Raw genomic sequence first — 19509 nt, 5'->3', positions numbered from 1 at the left:
AGGGAGGGAAAGGGGAGCAGCCTAAAGCTTGCTCTGAGGATTTGGATAACCAGGCAGAATTAACACCATCAGTCATGAGACCTGAGGAACAACAGACACCACAAACAGTACACAGAGTCCTGAGGACAACACTGGCATTCTTCAGTGAGTAATGGGGCAGATCATACACATTATCCAGGATTACCAAGGCAGGATGCACAGAGGTGTTAACCTTTAAGTGACCTTTAAACAGGTTTAAACAGCAGGAACCACAGCTTTACTCCTTCCAAACAGACTTTGTTTGGATCCTCTTGCAGGTCTCCTGTGTCAAGGGGTCCCTGCCCCTGCCTGGAAAAGCTGAGGGAGAGTAGAACTTCACTCTTTCCAGCTCTGGTAGAACTGGGACAACACCTAAGTGGATATAGTTTGGCATCTTCCCCATTGCCTCCAGGTCTGAATCACCACAGAACAGAAGTCTTGGAGAGGATCAGAACTTAAAGTGCAACTGCAACTGCTCATTCGAAGTACTTTCAGTCTGACAAGGAGTGGTCAGACAACTTCAGAGCTACCAGAACCACTCCAGTGGCCCAGTGAAGCAGGACTTAAAGGATCCACTAACTGAATCAGCCTCATCCAGGTAGAGCAAGAGCTTCCCAGGCCTCATCATCAGGCAACCTAGAGAGGCAGGATTTCTGCTCTTTCAGGCAAAGATCTGACCCATCCAAGTGACTGCTCAAGACCTGCAGGCACACACAAGTCTGCAAGTGAAGTCATGCAAATCAAAGAGCTCAGGAGCAAAACGAGCTCTGAAGGCACCACATTTCAACCAGTTCTGCAAGTGCAGAACTGCTCAGAGCAGCAGCCCTTTGGGAACAGATTCTTGAAGCTCAGGGAATTTTCTACAGTCCTCTCCTGGGGATGCAGCAATCACAGCACTGATCACACAGAAGATGTACTGCAACGACTCCTGCCAGCTCCTGCTAATGGCACTTATTAGTTTGGAATATTTTATAAGAACACAGTTAAAATTGCTCATAATTAACCAAACATGACATCTTTAAAGCTGATGTTCCCAGCCTTAAATTGGCCTTCTGTTAACTCTAACACTTTTCTCATTTCCAGGGTGAGGACATCACAGTCACATTAAGTGAACAGAAGAAACCCTGATTTCCATGTGCTCAAAGTCTGGTTTGGCCCATGAGGAAACAGCTCCAGAAAGCCTGTGCTGCGATGGAAATAAAGTAATTAATAAAGATTAAAGAGTATAATCCAGGCTCATTTCCTCAAAATTCCTTAAATATGGCTGGGATGGAATTAGCCATTCCCGAACTTCTCCATGTGAGTAACGAGTGCCTGTTTGCAGATTGACACAGGAAACTCAAATCATTCCTCTACAAGGGAGAAGAAAATTTTGCTTTCATTGTGGCTGATCTTTATTCTTGTTTGTATCATCATCCTGTGAGAGCTTTGATTTGAGTGCAGGAAAGGAGCCTGCCAAGGGAGACAGAGCTGATTTTCTAATTGAGCTTCATTTTGTTCCTCTTGCAGCAGAGCTGGCTGAGGAGGGGGGGAAGGGGAAAAAAAGGATGACTACATTGCTTGGAGTCTCCTGTTATAGCTCAGTGCTTTGCAGAGAACAAAAAGCTTTGGTCTCAAAGGGAGTTCAAAGCACTAGGAAATCCTCATTCCCTTCTTCACTCCCAATATCCAGCTCACAGCACCGATTTGCCTCCAGCAGAGAGGAGCTTGGCTGTGAGGGAACACCCTCAGTGAGGTCAGGGCATCCCTCAGCTCTCCCAGGATAATCACAGAGAGGCCTCTCTGATGCTCAGTTTTGGGCAGCTGGATGAAGGAAGAGAGGACAAGGACAGGAATTAGTCCTTAATTCAGGCAGGGGACTTGACTTTGTCAAGGAGAAGCCAGAATGAAGAATCAAGACAGTGGAAAAACAGGGAAAAAGACACCAGGTATTAAAACTGGCAACAGGAGACAAGGAGGGAGGGCTGGCATGTGGCTTTCAAAGTGTAAATTCTACAGCTCTCAAAGAAATGGAGAGTAGAGGCATCCCAGAGCAGATCATGGACACAAGGAGCAAGGGCATGGACTAAAACCCTACAGAACTCAAATTTCAAAGTTGATTTTTTTTTTTAAAAGGGTTTACCATTTACTATATTCATGGACCCCAATCTGCCAGAGCTCCAGGAGGGTTTGGACAACACTCTCAGGGACAGGGTGGGATTTCTGGGGTGTCTGTGCAGGACCAGGAGTTGGACTGGATGATCCCTGTGGGTCCCTTCCAGCTCAGGATATTCTGTGGTTCTGTGATATAGCTGTGATAGCAACACATACTAATGGGAATGCAAGCTCAAGGGACTGATCTCCCAGGAAAGATCTGTAAAAGAGTTGCAGGGAGCAGCAGGACCCAGCAGTTTCCAGATGTGGAAGGTGAAATCTGTCCATCCCTGACCCAAAAAGCAGCTGTGCCTGGTTGGGCTGGGTCAGCTGGCACCAAGAACAGTGTGAAGGCGAGGGTGGAATCAAGACAGACCCACCCCATCCCCCAAAGTAAATGACCACTTAGCCTCACTTCTGATAAGTGGCAACTCAGAAAATGAAACCAAGGCAGGATAATTAAAACTAATGGCATGTGAGTGGAAATTACCACTTCTGTGGTAAAAGCACTCAGCTGTAACACACTGAGATCAAACAGGCCAGACAATCTCTACTCTGGAGCAGGTTTCATGAGAAATAGGTTTTTAATTTATTTTTTTTTATAGGTCTCTGATAAGAATCTGTTGCTCAACTCAGAACAGCAAAAAAGTTGGTCTTAAATAGAAAGCTGTGGCCCAGGCCTGATTTCACATTTGCTTTTGCTTAAAACCAAGAGAATTTAAGCATTTTGCCTTCCCAAAATGTGGTGGAGGATGTTATGGGAGCTCTGAAATCATGGTGCATTTTTCCCACCCTTCGTAATAAGCACCAGGCAGGTCTGAGGCAGTGAATCAGCCTGGATTCTTTGTGGTGGACACATCTGGAAAGACCTGGCCCTAAGCATCTCCTGAGCTTCCCACAAGGACAAAACCGAAAAAGGCCTTGGCTGACCCTTCCAGAGGACAATCTGCACTGGAGTGGGTGGAGTTCCTGCAGGGTGCTGGCTGAGGTGACTTCTTTTGGAGCATCCTCCCTCCGCTTTCACCCTCAAGACGACAGCAAACTCCACAACCACGCAACCCACTGCTCCCAAAGGGCCGGGAAACCACAAGTGAAACCAAAAGAGATCCAAGACGTCCCCACAGTTCCTACTTACGTCTCATAGATGTGCCCGCTCTCCACCCTCTCCTCCACGTAGGCCAGGGCCCGGACGTGCATCGGGGAGTGCGGGAAGGCCGCGTGGATCCAGGGCAGGCCGAACACGGACAGCCCCGTGTTGATCAGCGCGACGAGCAGGAGGTCCCAGTGATAAGCTGTGCCCTTCACCAGCCTGAAAGGAGGATTTTGTTGACACTTACACCTGGGGCAAACACCACAGGCCGAGCCTGAGCTCATATGCTAACATTCAAGTCACTCAAGTGCTCTTCCACACAGGCAGCAATCTCGCACCTCCCGAGTTATGTGAACGCTAACGGGATAGGTTGCTCCCAAAGCAGTCGTCAGCTGGGAAGGACAACCCTGAGCAGATAGGCAGCCTGCTAAAATAACAGCCCATGAAAATTTCATCAGCATTTTGCTCATGCACTTATAGCAGCGAAAAATCCACGTTTATATTTGTTAGCGGAGTCCATGGAGGGAGCGGTTAAAATCCTCGCCACCGGTTGACAAACTACTGACACTGAAGTTTCTCATCTGTCTTGTTTCTAACCCTGATCTCCCTCCTTCCCCATGAGCAGGACACGTGCTTGAGATGCTGCAGTAATCCCCTAATTATGTAATTGCTACTGCATGATAAGAAAATGGGACAGGAATTCATTAAACTTCAGCTCCTCCCTGGTAGTCACAGAATCATGGAATGGATCACAGAATGGTTTGGGTTGGAAGGGACCTTAAAGATCATCCAGCTCCAAGGGTGGGGACACCTTCCACTAGACCTGGTTGCTCCAAACCCCATCCAATCTGGCCTTAAATGATTCCATCAAGGAAGGTGGCCACATCCCCTTTGCAAGGGCTACACTCAGAGCAGCACCAACACTGAACTCACATCTAATTTAACCTTGCCATGTTTTGCAAGGTCTTCCCCTCTCCTGAACATTCCCATCTGGTGCCAGCTGCTCAGATATTACAAGTAAAGTTCAGAGGAAAGGCTGGGGAAGGATTCAGCTCTCAGACTTTAATACCCAACTGAAAGGTGTAAGGCTGTGTTTCTGCCCAGCCATCCTCACACAACAACAGAGTTCAGCTGAATTGCTCTCTGGGCATCATCAGCTGGAAAGGCAGCACTATTTAGGTGTCTTAATGCCACCCAAACAAGCTCAGTTCAACACCTAAGCACAGACTTGGAGCCATCTAAGATACTCTATGACATGAGGTGCGTGGAGCTGGTAGATCTGACCCAGCACATGGAGATCTGAGGCCAGTATCTACCTCAAAGAGCAGCAGATGCCATTGTTTGGGCAGCAGAAATCTCGGGTGGGGTTCAGTTTTGGAACAAAAGGACTGATCTCACTGGGAGTGCTCACCTCCACTGACAGAGGAGGCCACGGGGTGACCAGGTCAGGTAGATGTCCACACTGCAGTGCCTCTGAGCTGGAAGGTGCTGGCAGGAAGGGTGGGATTGTAAACACACTTCCTGCTTTGAAACCACAGCTCCTGCTCATGTGCTGCTTTCTCAGAGCAAAGGCACCCTCAGCATCCCCAGGGTTATTGTGTCATTGTCCTGTCTGCCCTGTGCAGAGGGCTCCAAGTACAAAGGTTATACAAAAACCTGTTGGAGAGAGTCCAGAGGAGGCCACCAAGATGATTAGAGGGATGGAGCACCTCTGCTTTGAGGAAAGGCTGAGAGAACTGGGAATGTTCAGCCTGGAAAAGAGAAGGCTTTGGGGTCAACCTCATTGTGGCCTTCCAGTGCCTGAAGGGAGCCGACAGGAAAGATGGAGAGAGAGTATTTACAAGGGTCTGGAGTGACAGGACAAGGGGGAATGGTTTCAACCTGACAGAGAGCAAGTTAAGATTAGATATCAGGAACAAATTCTTTACTGTGATGGTGGTGAGTCCCTGGCACAGGTTGCCCAGAGAAACTGTGGCTGCCTCATCCCTGGAAGTGTTCAAGACCAGGCTGGAAGGAGTTCTAAGCAACCTGGTCTAGTGGAAGGTGCTGGAAGTGGACAGTTGGAAGTAGATGATCTTTAAGGTCCCTTCCATGCCAAACCACCCTATGATGATCTTCAGGACACTGGACCCAGCACTGTGTGTGTTGTACACTTGCTCTGAGCCATGGACAGGCTTCTCTGAGCTTGTCTAGCTCAAAGATCTGGATGTCTTATCCTTGGTTATCTTCACACTGCTCAAACAGCCCAGTATTCTTTGGACTGTCCTTTACACCTGCTCTGATTGTTGTTCAGCAAAACACATCAGGTACTTTCAGGCAAATATCATCTTTTCCCTGTCTTTTTTTTTTTTTCTACAAAAGGAAACAACTACATCTGATAAGACACCAAGAGCACATTCTCCATTTGGCTGGTAGAGACAACAGTATTTTATTCTCTGATGGCACCAACAAATAGAAAGGGTCAAGTTCAAGTTTTTCCATCTCTAAAAACCCCTGCCTCAACACTGGATCAGCATCAGCTCAGCCCTGTAAGGAGGCATTTTGAAAAACACCCTGAACAACTCCACACAATGTTTCACATTGCTTAAGGACACTCCAGTGGAAAATACCAAGTTTAGAAGAAATTCATATTAGCCAAGAGATGACCCACTTACATACAGATTTACGCAACACTTAAAGGGATATAATGGAGATAAGAAGTGGTCAAAGGGAACTAAATTAGTGTAACTGAATTGGAGCTTGTCTCCTCTCCCCTAAGATTGTGTGACTCCAGTACAACATGGAGAATGCTAATGTATATTATGCAAGGAGAGAACCCTCCCACGCATTACATTAGCAAAAAACCCTTGGAGACATGGTAGTTTCCCCTGGAAAAAAACTCATACGCTATCATTCTTGATATCATATCTGACTGCAGTTGGCACAAAAAACATCAGAGAGAATATTTTAATAGCAACATCTCAAGTTCGCACATAAATTAAGACTTATCAGACACAGGACATACTGTTTTATTCCACTTCCACCTTTTTCAGTTGGGAGCTAACAGCTCCAGACACTTCTGATGCTCAGCTCCTACGACATTTATGTAGGTCGTTGACTTCTCATTTTCAACAAATTCTCTGTGCTGCAAGGGTAGTGCAACTGTCCACACGTGTCAGACGCTCCCTAAATATCCAGAGGTGCATCCACAGACCTCAACCCATGCAAAATACCTACTTAACATTCACCACACTACACCTTGGCTCCCAAAACTCTTTCTGAAAAACACTTTGAGACTTTTAGGGGGGAAGAAAAAGAATGGTGATGAGCAGAAGGTAAAGAAGAAACGGGCTGAGGTGGTGAGCTCACGGATGCTTTGAGGTTTTGGCTCACTGCCACAACACTGGGGATGGGGAGGAGTCAAGGAGCAGAGCTACTTTCATCTGTGGCAACAGGAGTTCTTGCAAACACACATTTTGTGATGCTGGGACAAGCTCTGGGTGAGCAGTGCCGGCCCCAGCCCCACGCGTTACCTGTTCTCCGGGGCGTTGGTGAGCGAGGCGACGATGTTCTGCTCGATGAAGAAGAGCATGGACAGGAGGAAGCCCAGGCCCATGGCGCTCATCACCGACCCGATGGACAGGGACTGCACAGGGGCCAGCACGAACAAGCTGTCAGCCGTGTCGTACTTAAAACTGGACACTGGAAAGAGGACGGGAATGACGTCAGGAGGCACCTTCTCGTCCAACCATCCGCGCGGACTCCGTGTTTTACCCACACCACAAACTCCTGGGAGCCAGTGCAGCCAACCAGGGGAGATGCTCTGGCATGTGGGAGCCAGAAGGCCATGGAAGACAGCTCCATCTGGCTGTTTTGGTTTATGTTTTTCCTCCATCCACTCAGAACTTGGCTGCCTTCCTGATTTGACAGATCACTGCTAGTTCTAGCGAGGCATTACATGTGGTTGAGCAAAACAAAGGAGGGAAACTTGTTTTCCACAGATGCAAAGTGGTTTTAGATTAGAAAACCTTATTTCTAACTAGCAGCTAATCAACTCAGGCATTTGAAAACTTCCTCATACCCAACAAGCCATTTCAGTATAAAATGCCCCTACTTTCCTGCCATTGGAAGCAATCCACGACTAGGGATAAAGCACACATGGTCACACACCATTTTACAATCCAACTGGATGGAATGGCCATCACAGAAAAAACAAAAAAGCCATTTCTTATTTGTTTCCATACATTTCCTCACATCACCCACTCACGTCACTGCAGGACAATGCAATTCCTGTCCCCATTATCACTTCCTGATATGGAAAAGTTGATCTATTTGGCCAATGAATGGTGTCTCATTTTTAGATTTCCTTATGTAGCTTAGAACTGCCCAGATGCTCTGCACCATTTCGCCTAAACTGGGAAAATCTAAACTGGAGACACAGAGGACAGATTGGAACCATCAATTCTATGGTGGTATGACCAACAACAACCCTTCCCAGCCTCATAATTACTCTGCCAGAAAGTGTTGATCCTCCTTATTGTAAGATATACACACTTTAGGTTCATTGAAAAGACACATTCAGATAATTTTTCTGGAGAAAAAACTTGACTCAGCCTCTTTTGATTTGGGTTTTAAATGAAAGAAATCTCATCGTGAGGAAATCAGAGCTCTTGGAGTGGTGGGAGGTACACGCAGGGTTTGTGAAATTATACTGAAGAATTTTGCTCTTTTTTTGGCAAAACCCCTCTAGGATTTCACTTCTCTTTTTCATAACAAAAATAGAACTTACTTTCGATTTCCTTGAAGATGCAGGAACCCACAACAGAGAAAGTCAGGACTGAAATGGGTAAGGCACAGTCGGACAGGATCTCACGGACTCTCGCGTGCAAATAGGGGCTGCAATGGAAAGACAGAAGAACTCCATCAACATCACATGGATTGACAATCACTCAGTGATTAATCCAGACAGCATTAATGGTCTAACAAGTGAAAATTCTGTCCCATCTTGCAATTTTAAAGAGACACATGGAGTGAAGAACTGGTCTAATTCAGCCTTTAGTCATCTGGAATCTACAGCCTTCAAAGGTTGATGAAAGCATAAGCAAAACACCAAGAAACAAAGAACTAAGCTGCAAGCTGGAAAAAAAAGGCCTCCAAGCACCCATTTGTGTGTCATTTCCACTTTACTTTAATTGCTTACTGCATTTCAAATGAAAAACTTTAAGAGAATTGGAGTAAAACCCAAATCAGAGCTGGGCATTTATCTCCCAAGAGAACATTCCAATAGACCTTCCAGCACCATCAGGGATTTTCTGCCCACCAAAACAGTTCAATGCCTGTTTGGAGGGAGTTACAGGGATCCCAATGTGAATTACATGGTTCACCCAAAGGTTTTTAGAAAGTCGTTTGTGAGGCCAGTGAGTGAACACCATGTTCTCTGGCGACACTTTCCAGGTGGCCCCCCGAGTGTCATCTCTGGCTTTGGCTTCCACCATCGTTAATGGAAGAGTTCGGGGGTTACAGGATTAAGATCTAAGCAACAGGTAACATGAAATAATCAGCAGTCTGAGCTCCGAGGCTGAAGCAACTCACCTTTTCTTAAACTGATAGAGCGTATGGCCAAGCCAAAGGGTACCCAACATCAACATGAGACTAAGGACGGCAGTTTCACGTCCATAATGCACACCATGAGTGCATGTCTGATTCTCTAGGGACATGGATCTGCTCACTGATGAATTCATCAAGAAGGTGGTATTGATGCCGAGGCTTGAAATAGCATCAGCTCCTTCTTGTCCCAAGTAATTGTCTCCTTTGCTCCCATAGTAGTAATATTTCTTAAAAACTGTACAAACAACCAACAGGCAAGCATTAGGATAGGGTTGTGACAACCAAAGCAAGTAAAATAAAGTGGTTCTTTCTTGCTTGATCATGCAGTATTAACGTTATGCTTCACCAGGTTTACAGCTCTACCTCTCAAAGCAGTGAAAAGAAACCAGAATTGCTTCTCTTACAAAGCCAGCACTTCGCAAATGGATTTTTTTTAACTTATTTTACCAGGTAAAAGTTGAATTAATCTATACAGCAACATGTTTCAACGGTAAGGACTTCCAGTGCTAATTATTTATGTGGTTTTGTTCCCAACACTGGAATCACTGCTCTGAGATAAATATATTTATATACAGACACCTACTTCCAGCATCCTGCTGAGCAAATTCCATCAGAACTCTCTGAACACACTAAGAGCAGCCAGGCTGCACTGATCCTTCAGTATATTATAAAGGGTACAGTAATTACCTTTCCTCCAAAGCTAATCCAAATTTTAAAGATAAGTGTTGATGATATGCAAAACCTGGCAGAACATTTAAATTTACACTGCAAATTGAAACAGAATTACAGAGCAACACAAAGTGAACCTGTACAAGCAAAACCCCCAGCAAAGCCCCTGGAACTGTCCATAAATGTCTGAGGTTAGCTCAGAGGCTTTTATATGAGTAATCAGCAGTTGTAAAGATACTCTTGCTCGAGCATTTAGTTATGTCCCTGTTTCTACGGTATTTTCCAGGTCCAAGTGTATAAATATGACTTTGGGATCATTTCACTTCTTTGGGGAACAACAGCTTGAGGAGTCACAGGGAGAAAGTAAAACCAGAAGATGGGAGTTGGGCTTTGCAGCCTCAGGACTCCCAGGATATGTGTTCAGATGACAACACACAGCACCCACTCTCCCCATACCAGGGGAAGACAGAGGAGAATGGAAACCACCACATCAGAGCTTAGCAGTCCCTCTATCTTTGTTTTAGCCAAAATACCCCTTCAAACCTCCCCTAAGGAAACTCAAAAGTTAAGGACAAAACCATCCCCTTTAGGCAACAATACAATAACCTGAAGCTTAGCCTATAATACTCCTTCTATAACATTTCCCCCCATCTCCAAATAATAATCAAAGTTCTGAAAGTCCTAAGCACCTCAGGTTTTCTACCTGCAGCAGCAACAGTGAAAACATGGATGACAAACTAATTATAATATTTGAAAACGAGGAAAACAAACTTTGAACGCTCTTGCGAAGCAAGATTGGTATTATTGCAACCACTTTGAGTCTGGGAGAAGCACAGTTTGCGTTACTGCTGGTCTGGAGCTCAGCCCAGTGTAAAATACCCCACGATGACACTTTAAATGCAGTAATAATCTTTCTTGTACCACGTTTTAAGAGTTAAAAAGGAGTCTGGGCACTCCACAAGTGGATGGGGTCAGCAGGGCACGTAGGTCATGAGGGAAAAGACCAGTTGCCTCACACTCAGTATGTCTGTATTTAAATTTAAAGATCACAGAAGGTTTACAGTTCCAAATTTAACCACTCAGTTTGCACCAACAGCAGCCAGAAGGGAGGAGATGACCTCTAAAGCAGGAGAAAGGACCCCTCAAGTAAGAAGCAATCTCATTCCAACCTCCACTAGTGGGGTCACACCCCAATCCTGGGGCAGGTTTGGGCCCCTCAGAAGACAATAAGGGCTGGAGCACGTTCAGGGAAGGAGTTGGAGCAGCAGGAGCAGCTGAGGGAGCTGGGGGGGCTCAGCCTGGAGAAAAAGAGGCTCAGGGGGGACCTTCTGGTTCTGCAACTCCCTGACAGGAGGGGGGAGCTGGGGCAGGTCAAGCTCTGCTTTCAGGTAACAAGGGGCAGGAGGAGAGGGAATGACCTCAAGCTGTGCCAGGGAAGTTCAGATTGGATATTGGGAAAATTTCTTCCTGGAAAAGGCTGTCCAGCCCTGGCACAGCTGCCCAGGGCAGGGGGCAGTCCCCATCCCTGGGGGGATTTAAAAGCCCTGTGGAAGGTTTGTGTGTTCCACATCTCGTGCTACGGAAGAGGCTCTGCTCTCATTTCCTCCCTCCATCCTCACAGCTGTGTCCAGCCCTGGCAGGACACCCACCACTGCTCTGCAAACAGGTAAACTGAGGCCTCAGCACTGCCCTGACCCACACACTGGCACGGGATGGGTTGTTGGAGGATTTGTACTTCTAAGCTCTGAGCATCAACGGATGCTGTGATTGTGGAAGCATTTCCTGGGAATTAGCAGCTGGCCAGGATGAAAAGCCTGTTCACCATCACAACTGACTAAGGGTTACTGAGGCCTAGAGACATCCACAGTTACTGAGCATCTGAGAACCGAACAGCTCAGACAACCCAAGAACTACACAAAGCCTATTTTTACACCTCTGTATTTAGATCTGAACTGGAACAAACAAGAAACAAGTGACTTTGGTTTGGGTCTTGTGGATCTCCTCAATCTCCCACACTAGTCTATATGGCAATAATATATTTAGGGCTGATCTTTGGTGCCCTGTGTTCAGCTTGAGCAGATCATTGCATGCTACCTCTGAGGATGCAATTCAGTTTGTACCCCCACCTCCAAACCAGGCAGGATTGCTCCAGTCCATCCTGGATAGAGGAAAAATCTGACCCAGGGCAGTGGTCACAGCACCAAACCTGTCAGAGTTCCAGAAGTGTTTAGACAACACTCTCAGGCACATAGTGGGGTTGTTGGGGTGTCCTGTGCAGGGCCAGGAGTTGGACTGGATGATCCTGATGGGTCCCTTCCAGCTCAGGAAATTCTATAATTCTGTGACTTCGCTTTATTCTTGTATTTTAATTAAAGCCATGGGAACATGCCAAGCTGGCCAGTGAAGGCCTTCATCCTGCACCACAAACTTGCTACAAAGGATTTGATTCCTGCACATTTCTAGTTTGTTTTTATAGGAGAGCTCAGTGGACCTCGTTGCCAGCATTCAGAGAGAGCAGCGGAGCCGGTGGTGCCCTGGCTGGACCCGAGCCCTTCTCCAGCCTGGCGTGTGCTCACGCTCCCTCCAACAACATGAGCAGGCTTTGTTTTCCTCAGCTGGCTCCCCACTGTTTCCTGCAGAGTGCAGATGTCAAGATCAAACAAACACAGCTTTGGTGGCCAGGCCACGCAGCGAAAACAAGTGTCACCAGGACGGGGCGACAGCTCAGGGTTGGGTTCCTCTGTGCACTGCCATGGCCCTCCCCCTCCTTTCCTGTATGTGTACCAGGACCTTCCAAAAAATCAAGGCTGGGACCAGGCTGAGGAAAACATTTGGGAAAAGGTGGCATGTCCCCTGGCACTAAGGAAGCCCCAAAGGTGATGTCAGCTGGATAGCTGCGACATATTTAACAGCATGGAGAAGATCCCGGCTTCATCTTCTTCCTAATTGCTCAGATTTGGGTTGGAGTTCAGCCCAGTGTAAAATGCCCCATGTTCAGCCATGAGGCCATTTTAAAGGCAGTAATAAACTGTCCTGTACCATCTTTTAAGATTTCAAAAGAGGCTGGGCACTCCACAGGTGGATGAGGTCAGCGGGGCAAGTGGGTCACGAGGGAAAAGACCAGTTGCCTCACACTGAGTATATCTGTATTTAAATTTAAAGATCACAGAAGGTTTACAGTTCAAAATCTAGGAAAAAACCCTAGATGCACTGCATTTAAATTGGACTTTTTATTTCGCTCAGATTTGAGCAGTTAAGGTTTGAGTGGGAGGAAGAAGTGGCAGCAGCAGCAACCATCACCTCCTGCTACAAAACAGGAGGGGAAGAAGAAAGCCAAAGATGGAGCTGGGAGTTGCACTGGTGTCATATCTTTAAATATGAGCTCTAAGAGGGTGAAGGATAAAGTCTGTGCCTGCCAGCACTGGTGTCCTCCTGTGTCTGGGCTCCCATCTGTGGATGCTCTGAACGCTCTGTGGATGCCTGAAGCCAACAGGAGCTGGCAAATGAGAGTTGGTTTGACTTTATTACCATCATTCCTATAAACTCAGCCCTTCAAGAGTACAAGGGAGAATTCAACTAATTCACTAATTACACCAATCATGGAATGGTTTGGTTGGAAGGGATTTTAAAGACCATCTAGTTCTACCCCCTGCCATGGGCAGGGACACCTTCCACTATCCCAGGTTGCTCCAAGCTCTGTCCAACCTGGCCTTGGACACTTCCAGGGATCCAGGGGCAGCCACAGCTTCTCTGGGCCACCTGTGCCAGGGCCTCACCACCCTCAAAGAATTTCTGCTTAATATCTAATCTAAACCTGCCTTCTGTGAGTTTAAGGCCACTCCCCTTCATCAACTTCTGTCTCCACTGCAATACTCTGAGGTATTACTTGCGTATTCCTGACAGTCTGGCAGACAAGACCAGTGGATGCTCTGAACAAGTATCCCAGAGCAACTTCTCCCTCACCAAGCTTTATCTAAGCAGGAGATTTAAGAGATGCAGGTGTTCTGCAGAGGAAAAAAAGCCCCTCTGATTGCACAATCAAAGCACACATAGGGCAAATTAAGGATTCCCAATGAAGCAAGAAAAGTATCTCACTTCAAATTGCTTCGCAGTGTCAAACCCGCTCTTGGAAGGTGTTCTCCTTGCATGAGAGATACCAAGCCTGACTATCTTTAAAAACAAGGAATGTGCTTAGATATATCCTGAAGGATTCAAGGGACAGCCCAAACTTAGGGCTGTTGGACAGTAGGTCATAAAAATCAAGGAATGGGATATTGGTCAACTCCTCACTGAGATGAACAGAAACGGCATTCACGTGATATCTCTGCTAACACAGTTCACCTGCACAAGCACCTCTTGCCAATCCTGGTGGGGAGGAAGGGAGGAATTCATCAAACCCCAAGGCTTTTCATGCACACTCAGAATTTAACCAAAAATGGGGACCAAGTGGCCATAAAGCAGCTTTAGGAGCTTGCTGGAAGGCACTGCCTTTAAAGGCACTGCTGTCATTAAAGAAGGGTCTTGAAGCTCATGTGAAAATGGGAAACCTCAACCCATCTTTCAACTCCCACCCCTGTAGTTTGAGTAATCCACCATGGAAAAAACCCCCGGATACACTGCATTGAAATTGGACTTTTTTGGTTTTGCCAGGACCATTCAAAAAGACACTGGTATCCAGGAGAAGACTTTCACATCAATAACTTTAAGGTGAATGTTTAGAAACTAAATCTGTCTCAACTGACTTGAAATTAGAGCCGATGGAAATTCTGCACATCCAGGTAAAAGTGCTGACAAAGGGCTGCTTCAGTCTCTCACACTGATTTTCTTTTTTTTTTTCCCCCTGAAGACTTTGAATGAACACAGAACAAGCAAAACATCACACACATTTGCAGCCCTGTATTTCCCTTTGACAAGGAGGCAAAGCAAAGATCTGCACCAAAAAACAGTGTTGCAAGACTTACCTTTCGTAATGCCTTTGATGGCATCAAGCACAAATGTGATGGATATAAAAAGTGCAATTATTTCTTCTGTTGACCTGTGGAAAAATCCCAGGAATTAATACAGCTGCATTCGACTCCGTTCAAAGAAAAAAAATCAGCATATTCATCCATTTACATGAAAATACACCCATTTTAGTTGAACTCCAGCTTAGGAAAGAAAACCCAGTGAATCTTTGAGAGCTTCTTTCAAGCTGGAACAATAAGCCAAAATGATACTTGCCTCATCTCAGAAAATACATTTTTGCAGCAAGTTTGTAATTAAGGAGCTTGTGGAATGTATAATTTTTCCATTTGCTGAATAATCTGATCAAAATAAGACCCCTTTGAAAATAGCTACCTTTTAAAGAGCTTCATCAGAAGGCTGAAATTAAAGAGGGAGTACATCACAAGGAAGAAGCTGTTCCACAGTCCAATCCAGGCATAGAAAGCACTGAAATCCAAGTGGTAGTCATCACAGATTCCTCGGATGACTGCAGGAGGGAAGCATCCATGTGTCAGATTAAACTTGTGTCATCACCACCCTGTGATTCCCATCTGCTCCACGGCACAAGGAACCTATTCCAAGCCTTTGCCCCCAGTGCACACACACCATTAAACCCCCGTTCCTGCAGTCCCAGAGGGACACTGGATCAACCCAAACTGCTCTCCTCTTCCCACTAGGAATGGGGAGAAACACCTGGAAAAATATTCTCTCCCACTGCTTAAAGCACCTTTCCTAGGGAAAGTCTCTTATCCTCAAGCTGGTTGAATGCAGCCATATGAGAAAGTCATTAATGAAACAGATTTCCTCATGGAAGCTGAAAAAATGCTTATTTTAATGAAGTTTTTCCTATGCAAAAGGGATTTATTTAGAAAACAACTTCAACTAAACCAGGAGTTGGTCTTGATGATCCTTGTGGGTCTCTTCTTTTAGGGAGAAATTTTTTACAGAGAGAGTAATCAAGACATTGGAATGGGCTGCCCAGGGAGGGGGTGGAGTCACCATCCCTGGAGGTGTTTAAGGTGAGACTGGATGTGGCATCAGTGCCATGGTCTGGGAACCACTGTGGAGTTGGATCAAGGGTTGGTCTTTTCCAACCTGGTTGATTCTATGATTCCAACTCAGGATATTCCGTGATTTGACAAGACTTGAATCAAATTCCTTCCCTCTCCCTCAGCACCCAAATCACAGAATAGTCTGAGTTGGAAAGGACCTACAAGAACCATCCACTCCTGGCTCTGCCCAGGGCACTCCAAGAATCCCACCCTGTCCCTCAGAGCATTGTCCAAACCCTCCTTGAGCTCTGGCAGGTTGGTGCCATGACCACCTTCCCTGGGGAGCCCGTTCAGTGCCCGACCACCTTCTGGGAGAAGAACCTTTTCCTTTTAATATCCATTTATTAAACAAACACAACTAAAGCTCCAACAGGACTGCAGGGTTCTCATACAAAGCCCCACCCCACCAATGCCACCAGACCCCTCATTTACACCTGGAGTAGACTCACCATTGATGTAGAGTGCTAAAGGAGCTGTAGTAAGGAGGACAACCAGAGGTTGCCCCGAGAAGAGGGCGTAGAGCAGCCCCCCAATGCACTGCCCCACGATTGTCTTCCTCACATCTGGAAAGAGATAAACAAGCAGGGATTTTAATCAACACCCCCCAGTCAAGGAACACTCATAGGGCAGAAAAGCCAATCACTAATTAGTAGGAACAATGTGTAGAGTTTACAGAGAGGTAAGACGTTCTGAAAGCAAAAAGTGATTCTTTACTTGTACCAGCAATTTAGGCTTCCAGATATTCAGCTAGAATAGGTGACTTTATATATAATAGTGTGGGTTTTGGTTTAGCGTTTTTTTCGGTGTTTGGGTGTTTATTTATATATTTAAATATATTTATTTTATTTTAAACAGCTACAAAACCTAACCAGCGTTTGTGGAGGTCTCCAGGACAAGATCTGGACATAGATTCCTATGAGCTGTGACAGCATCATGAAACGCTTCAGGGCCACAGCTGGGATAAAGGATGATGCTTTTGCTCTATAGCAGTGATCTGGATACTGGCAACCAAATTCAGATCAAAAGTGCAGGAACTTCTACCAGGAAAAATGTGCAGATTAATTACATAGTTCTAAAGCGAGCATAATTTTAAATACAGTAGGATATGTCCATATCAGTCTAAGTCATATGATATTATCCAAAGCAGTGTTCAATTTTCCTGGTCTTCTAAGAAAGTCATGAATTAATCAGAAAACAAACCCCCTTCACTCGTGGTTTTAGGTTGGGGTTTTTTTTTCTTCAGTAAATAAAAACTATGAAAACTTCGTGTGTCCAGAGTTTAAACACATGGAATGAGATGCACAGAACTGATCAACTCACCGATAGCTCCTCGTGTATTTTCATCATTGAGTGACCCAAAGGCTATGGATGGAAGGAGGCAGGCAAAGTACAGAAATATCATAGTGGTGATGTATTTTCCTATAGCTTTGTTGTTTCCAATAACACCTAGTGCAAAACACACCAAAACCCACATTAGTGCAGCCCAAAAAGCACTGAAACCCCACTCACATCAGCCATGTGTTCCATTAGTTCTTTCCATGCTGAAAAGCAGAAATTCAGTCCACACTTTACACATGTAAGTAGGTTGTTAACTTCTGATTTTGCACAACCACACTCCTTTGTTCACCTGGGACCAGAAGCACCAACGCGCCACCAGACATTTTTGGCATCGTCAAAAAAAAGGAAATACAAGAAGTTTTTTCCACAGTTTTACCAGTCCCAAAAGCCTGGAAGAGGATCAAGGCAGAAACTGTATGTTTAGGGTTCATAAACCCCCATCTCTGCCTTTTTAACACCAACTTTATAGGTACTCTGGACTATGTCCCTAATGAGCTTCACGATGATCACTTGTCTTCACAACTCATCATGTCTTGGGCAGGAAAACATGAAGCACTTGGGGTTTTTTTCCCCAGGTTGCAGGTTTGAATCAATAATATGCTACTCTGAGCCAATTAATGGTAGCAGATTACAAAAAGAAGCAGCACAGGAGGGCAGGAACCGAGACACTGAAATTTGCTTTAACAAGCCCTGCTGACAGAACAGCTTCTTTCTTTTCCATCCACTCACCCCCTCTCATCTCCGTCGGAAAAAACACACCAGGCCAAAACAAAAAGCAGCCAGAAAGAGAATTAAAGTGTCAGAACATGAATTTAAGGGCCTGTGAAGTAGCTTCGCTTCCCTTTCCTGTTTTCTGGCTGATGTTGCCTCCCCAGTGAGCTCATCTCACACAGGAGAGAGGGAGAGTGACAACGGCTGATACTGCTCGAGGAGAACACAAATTTTCCCACAGAACAGATACACTGGAGAAAGTCTTTTTCCAAGAAAACCTTGCAACAGCTCTGTTTCAAGGTGGTCTGCTTGTGCCACCCTCCTTGATGGTGCTCCTGCTGCAAAACACTTGGACAAGCTTAGAGATGCCCAATTCTCCTTTCTGGAAGGGCCCAGGGCAGTGAAATCCCACACAGGCTCCTAAATTCCCATCTAAGCTTTCGCAGCATCGGTCCCTTGCTGAGAGAGGTAAAAGCCAAGGAGTTGGATCAGAGAAGGGAGGACTTGGCCTTAGAGGTTATTGATGCAACACCGAAAATCTCTGTCCCTGGGATGAAACAAAAAAAGGTCTCTCAATGACTTTGGGATCTTATCTAACATCTGCTTTCTGCACCATTTGCAGCGCAGAGATAAGGACAGAAAGAGGATGCAAAACCCAAAAATCAAGGGTGATGTGTAATGAACAGGCAGCCACAGGAATGAAGGACACCTTGTGAGGTTCCTGTTTGCAGGCACAAGAGGAACAGACATAAAGAGGACCTCTGAGCATCCTTAAACTTGAGGCTGAAACTCAACAAGAGACATCTCAAGCACGTAAATATGAGCTTGACCTTCTGGGAGTCATCGGACCAGCTGTTCCCAGGCAAATTCCTTTCCATTTCTTGCAAAGATTCAGAAACCACAGGTCACATTCCTGACCACTCCTGGCAACCAAAGGGCCTGAAATCTAATTCTCACAGATGAAGACTTCTCATGTGATCCTGAGCCCAACAGCTGCAGGTCCTACCTCACATTCCAAACTGCCCAAGGCCTTTGGAGACAAGGAGAGGTTTGGCAGGGATTGAGTGGTGGTTTTGTAACCAGAGATGGTCCCATCCTTGTTCAGAGGACTCTGTGTCACTCCAAAATACTGGTTTTTGGACAAAGGAATCTTTCCAACAGGAAAGGTCAGAAAGCAACAATGCCTGGAAGCTTTGAAATCCTAAAGCTTTGCCTTCCTAAAAGGACAAGCAACTGGGACCAGAGAAGCAAATAAATGTTTTTTTTAAAAAGGTTTAGGTAGTTAAACTACAGTAAGAGAGGACAGAAGGAAAGAAGAGGCCTTGAAGAGCATCAACAAAACTCATCAATGGCTTTTGGTTTCAGTTTCAACCCTTGCAAAGCAAGCAGCAGGAATCCTTGCTGGTCACGGAGGTCCTGATGCCACATAAGGATGGGGCCTCAAGGGGAGGTTCAGGTTGGATATCAGGAGGAATTTCTTCCTGGAAGGGCTGGTCAGGCATTGGAAGGGGCTGCCCAGGGAGGTGGTGGAGTCCTCATCCTTGGAAGTGTCCAAGGAATGACTGGATGTGGCACTGAGTACTCTGGGCTGGGGGACAAGGTGGGGATGGGTCACAGGACTCAGTGGTCTGGGAGGTCTTTTCCAACCTCGGTGATCCTGTGATTCATCCTGGCTGGGTCCAAGACTTCCAGTACTTTCCTTAACCCATAATCAGCCAGATGAGATCCAAGGAGCAAGGAATCTTCTGGTGGGCAGCAAAATTCACTTTGCAATGTAGACAACTACACCAGGCTATATTTACCCTTTCACGGAGATGACTGCTCACAAAAATCTACCCTTTCACAGAGATGACTGCTCACAAAAATCTACCTTTCACAGAGATGACTGCTCACAAAAATCTACCTTTCACAGAGATGACTGCTCACAAA

The 19509-nt window shown here is 45.8% G+C and overlaps 1 protein-coding gene across 1 annotated transcript in view; it reads right to left on the bottom strand.

The window, feature by feature from the left end:
• SLC4A11 (solute carrier family 4 member 11) overlaps positions 1-19509 on the bottom strand; it is a 95803-nt gene that overhangs the window by 10206 nt on the left and 66088 nt on the right. Inside the window, exons 9-16 of the mRNA XM_017828988.1 lie at positions 16852-16977; positions 15981-16094; positions 14834-14966; positions 14458-14531; positions 8813-9062; positions 8010-8116; positions 6754-6922; positions 3287-3460 (exon numbers count right to left, since the gene is read on the bottom strand). Of these exons, the coding sequence (XP_017684477.1) occupies positions 3287-3460; positions 6754-6922; positions 8010-8116; positions 8813-9062; positions 14458-14531; positions 14834-14966; positions 15981-16094; positions 16852-16977 (1147 nt within the window). The remainder of the gene's footprint in view (positions 1-3286; positions 3461-6753; positions 6923-8009; positions 8117-8812; positions 9063-14457; positions 14532-14833; positions 14967-15980; positions 16095-16851; positions 16978-19509) is intronic.

The sequence above is a fragment of the Lepidothrix coronata genome, unplaced genomic scaffold (assembly GCF_001604755.1).
Source record: "Lepidothrix coronata isolate B3197 unplaced genomic scaffold, Lepidothrix_coronata-1.0 Scaffold156, whole genome shotgun sequence".
NCBI classification, from domain to species: Eukaryota; Metazoa; Chordata; class Aves; order Passeriformes; family Pipridae; genus Lepidothrix; species Lepidothrix coronata.
This window is presented reverse-complemented; position numbering and strand designations above follow the sequence as displayed.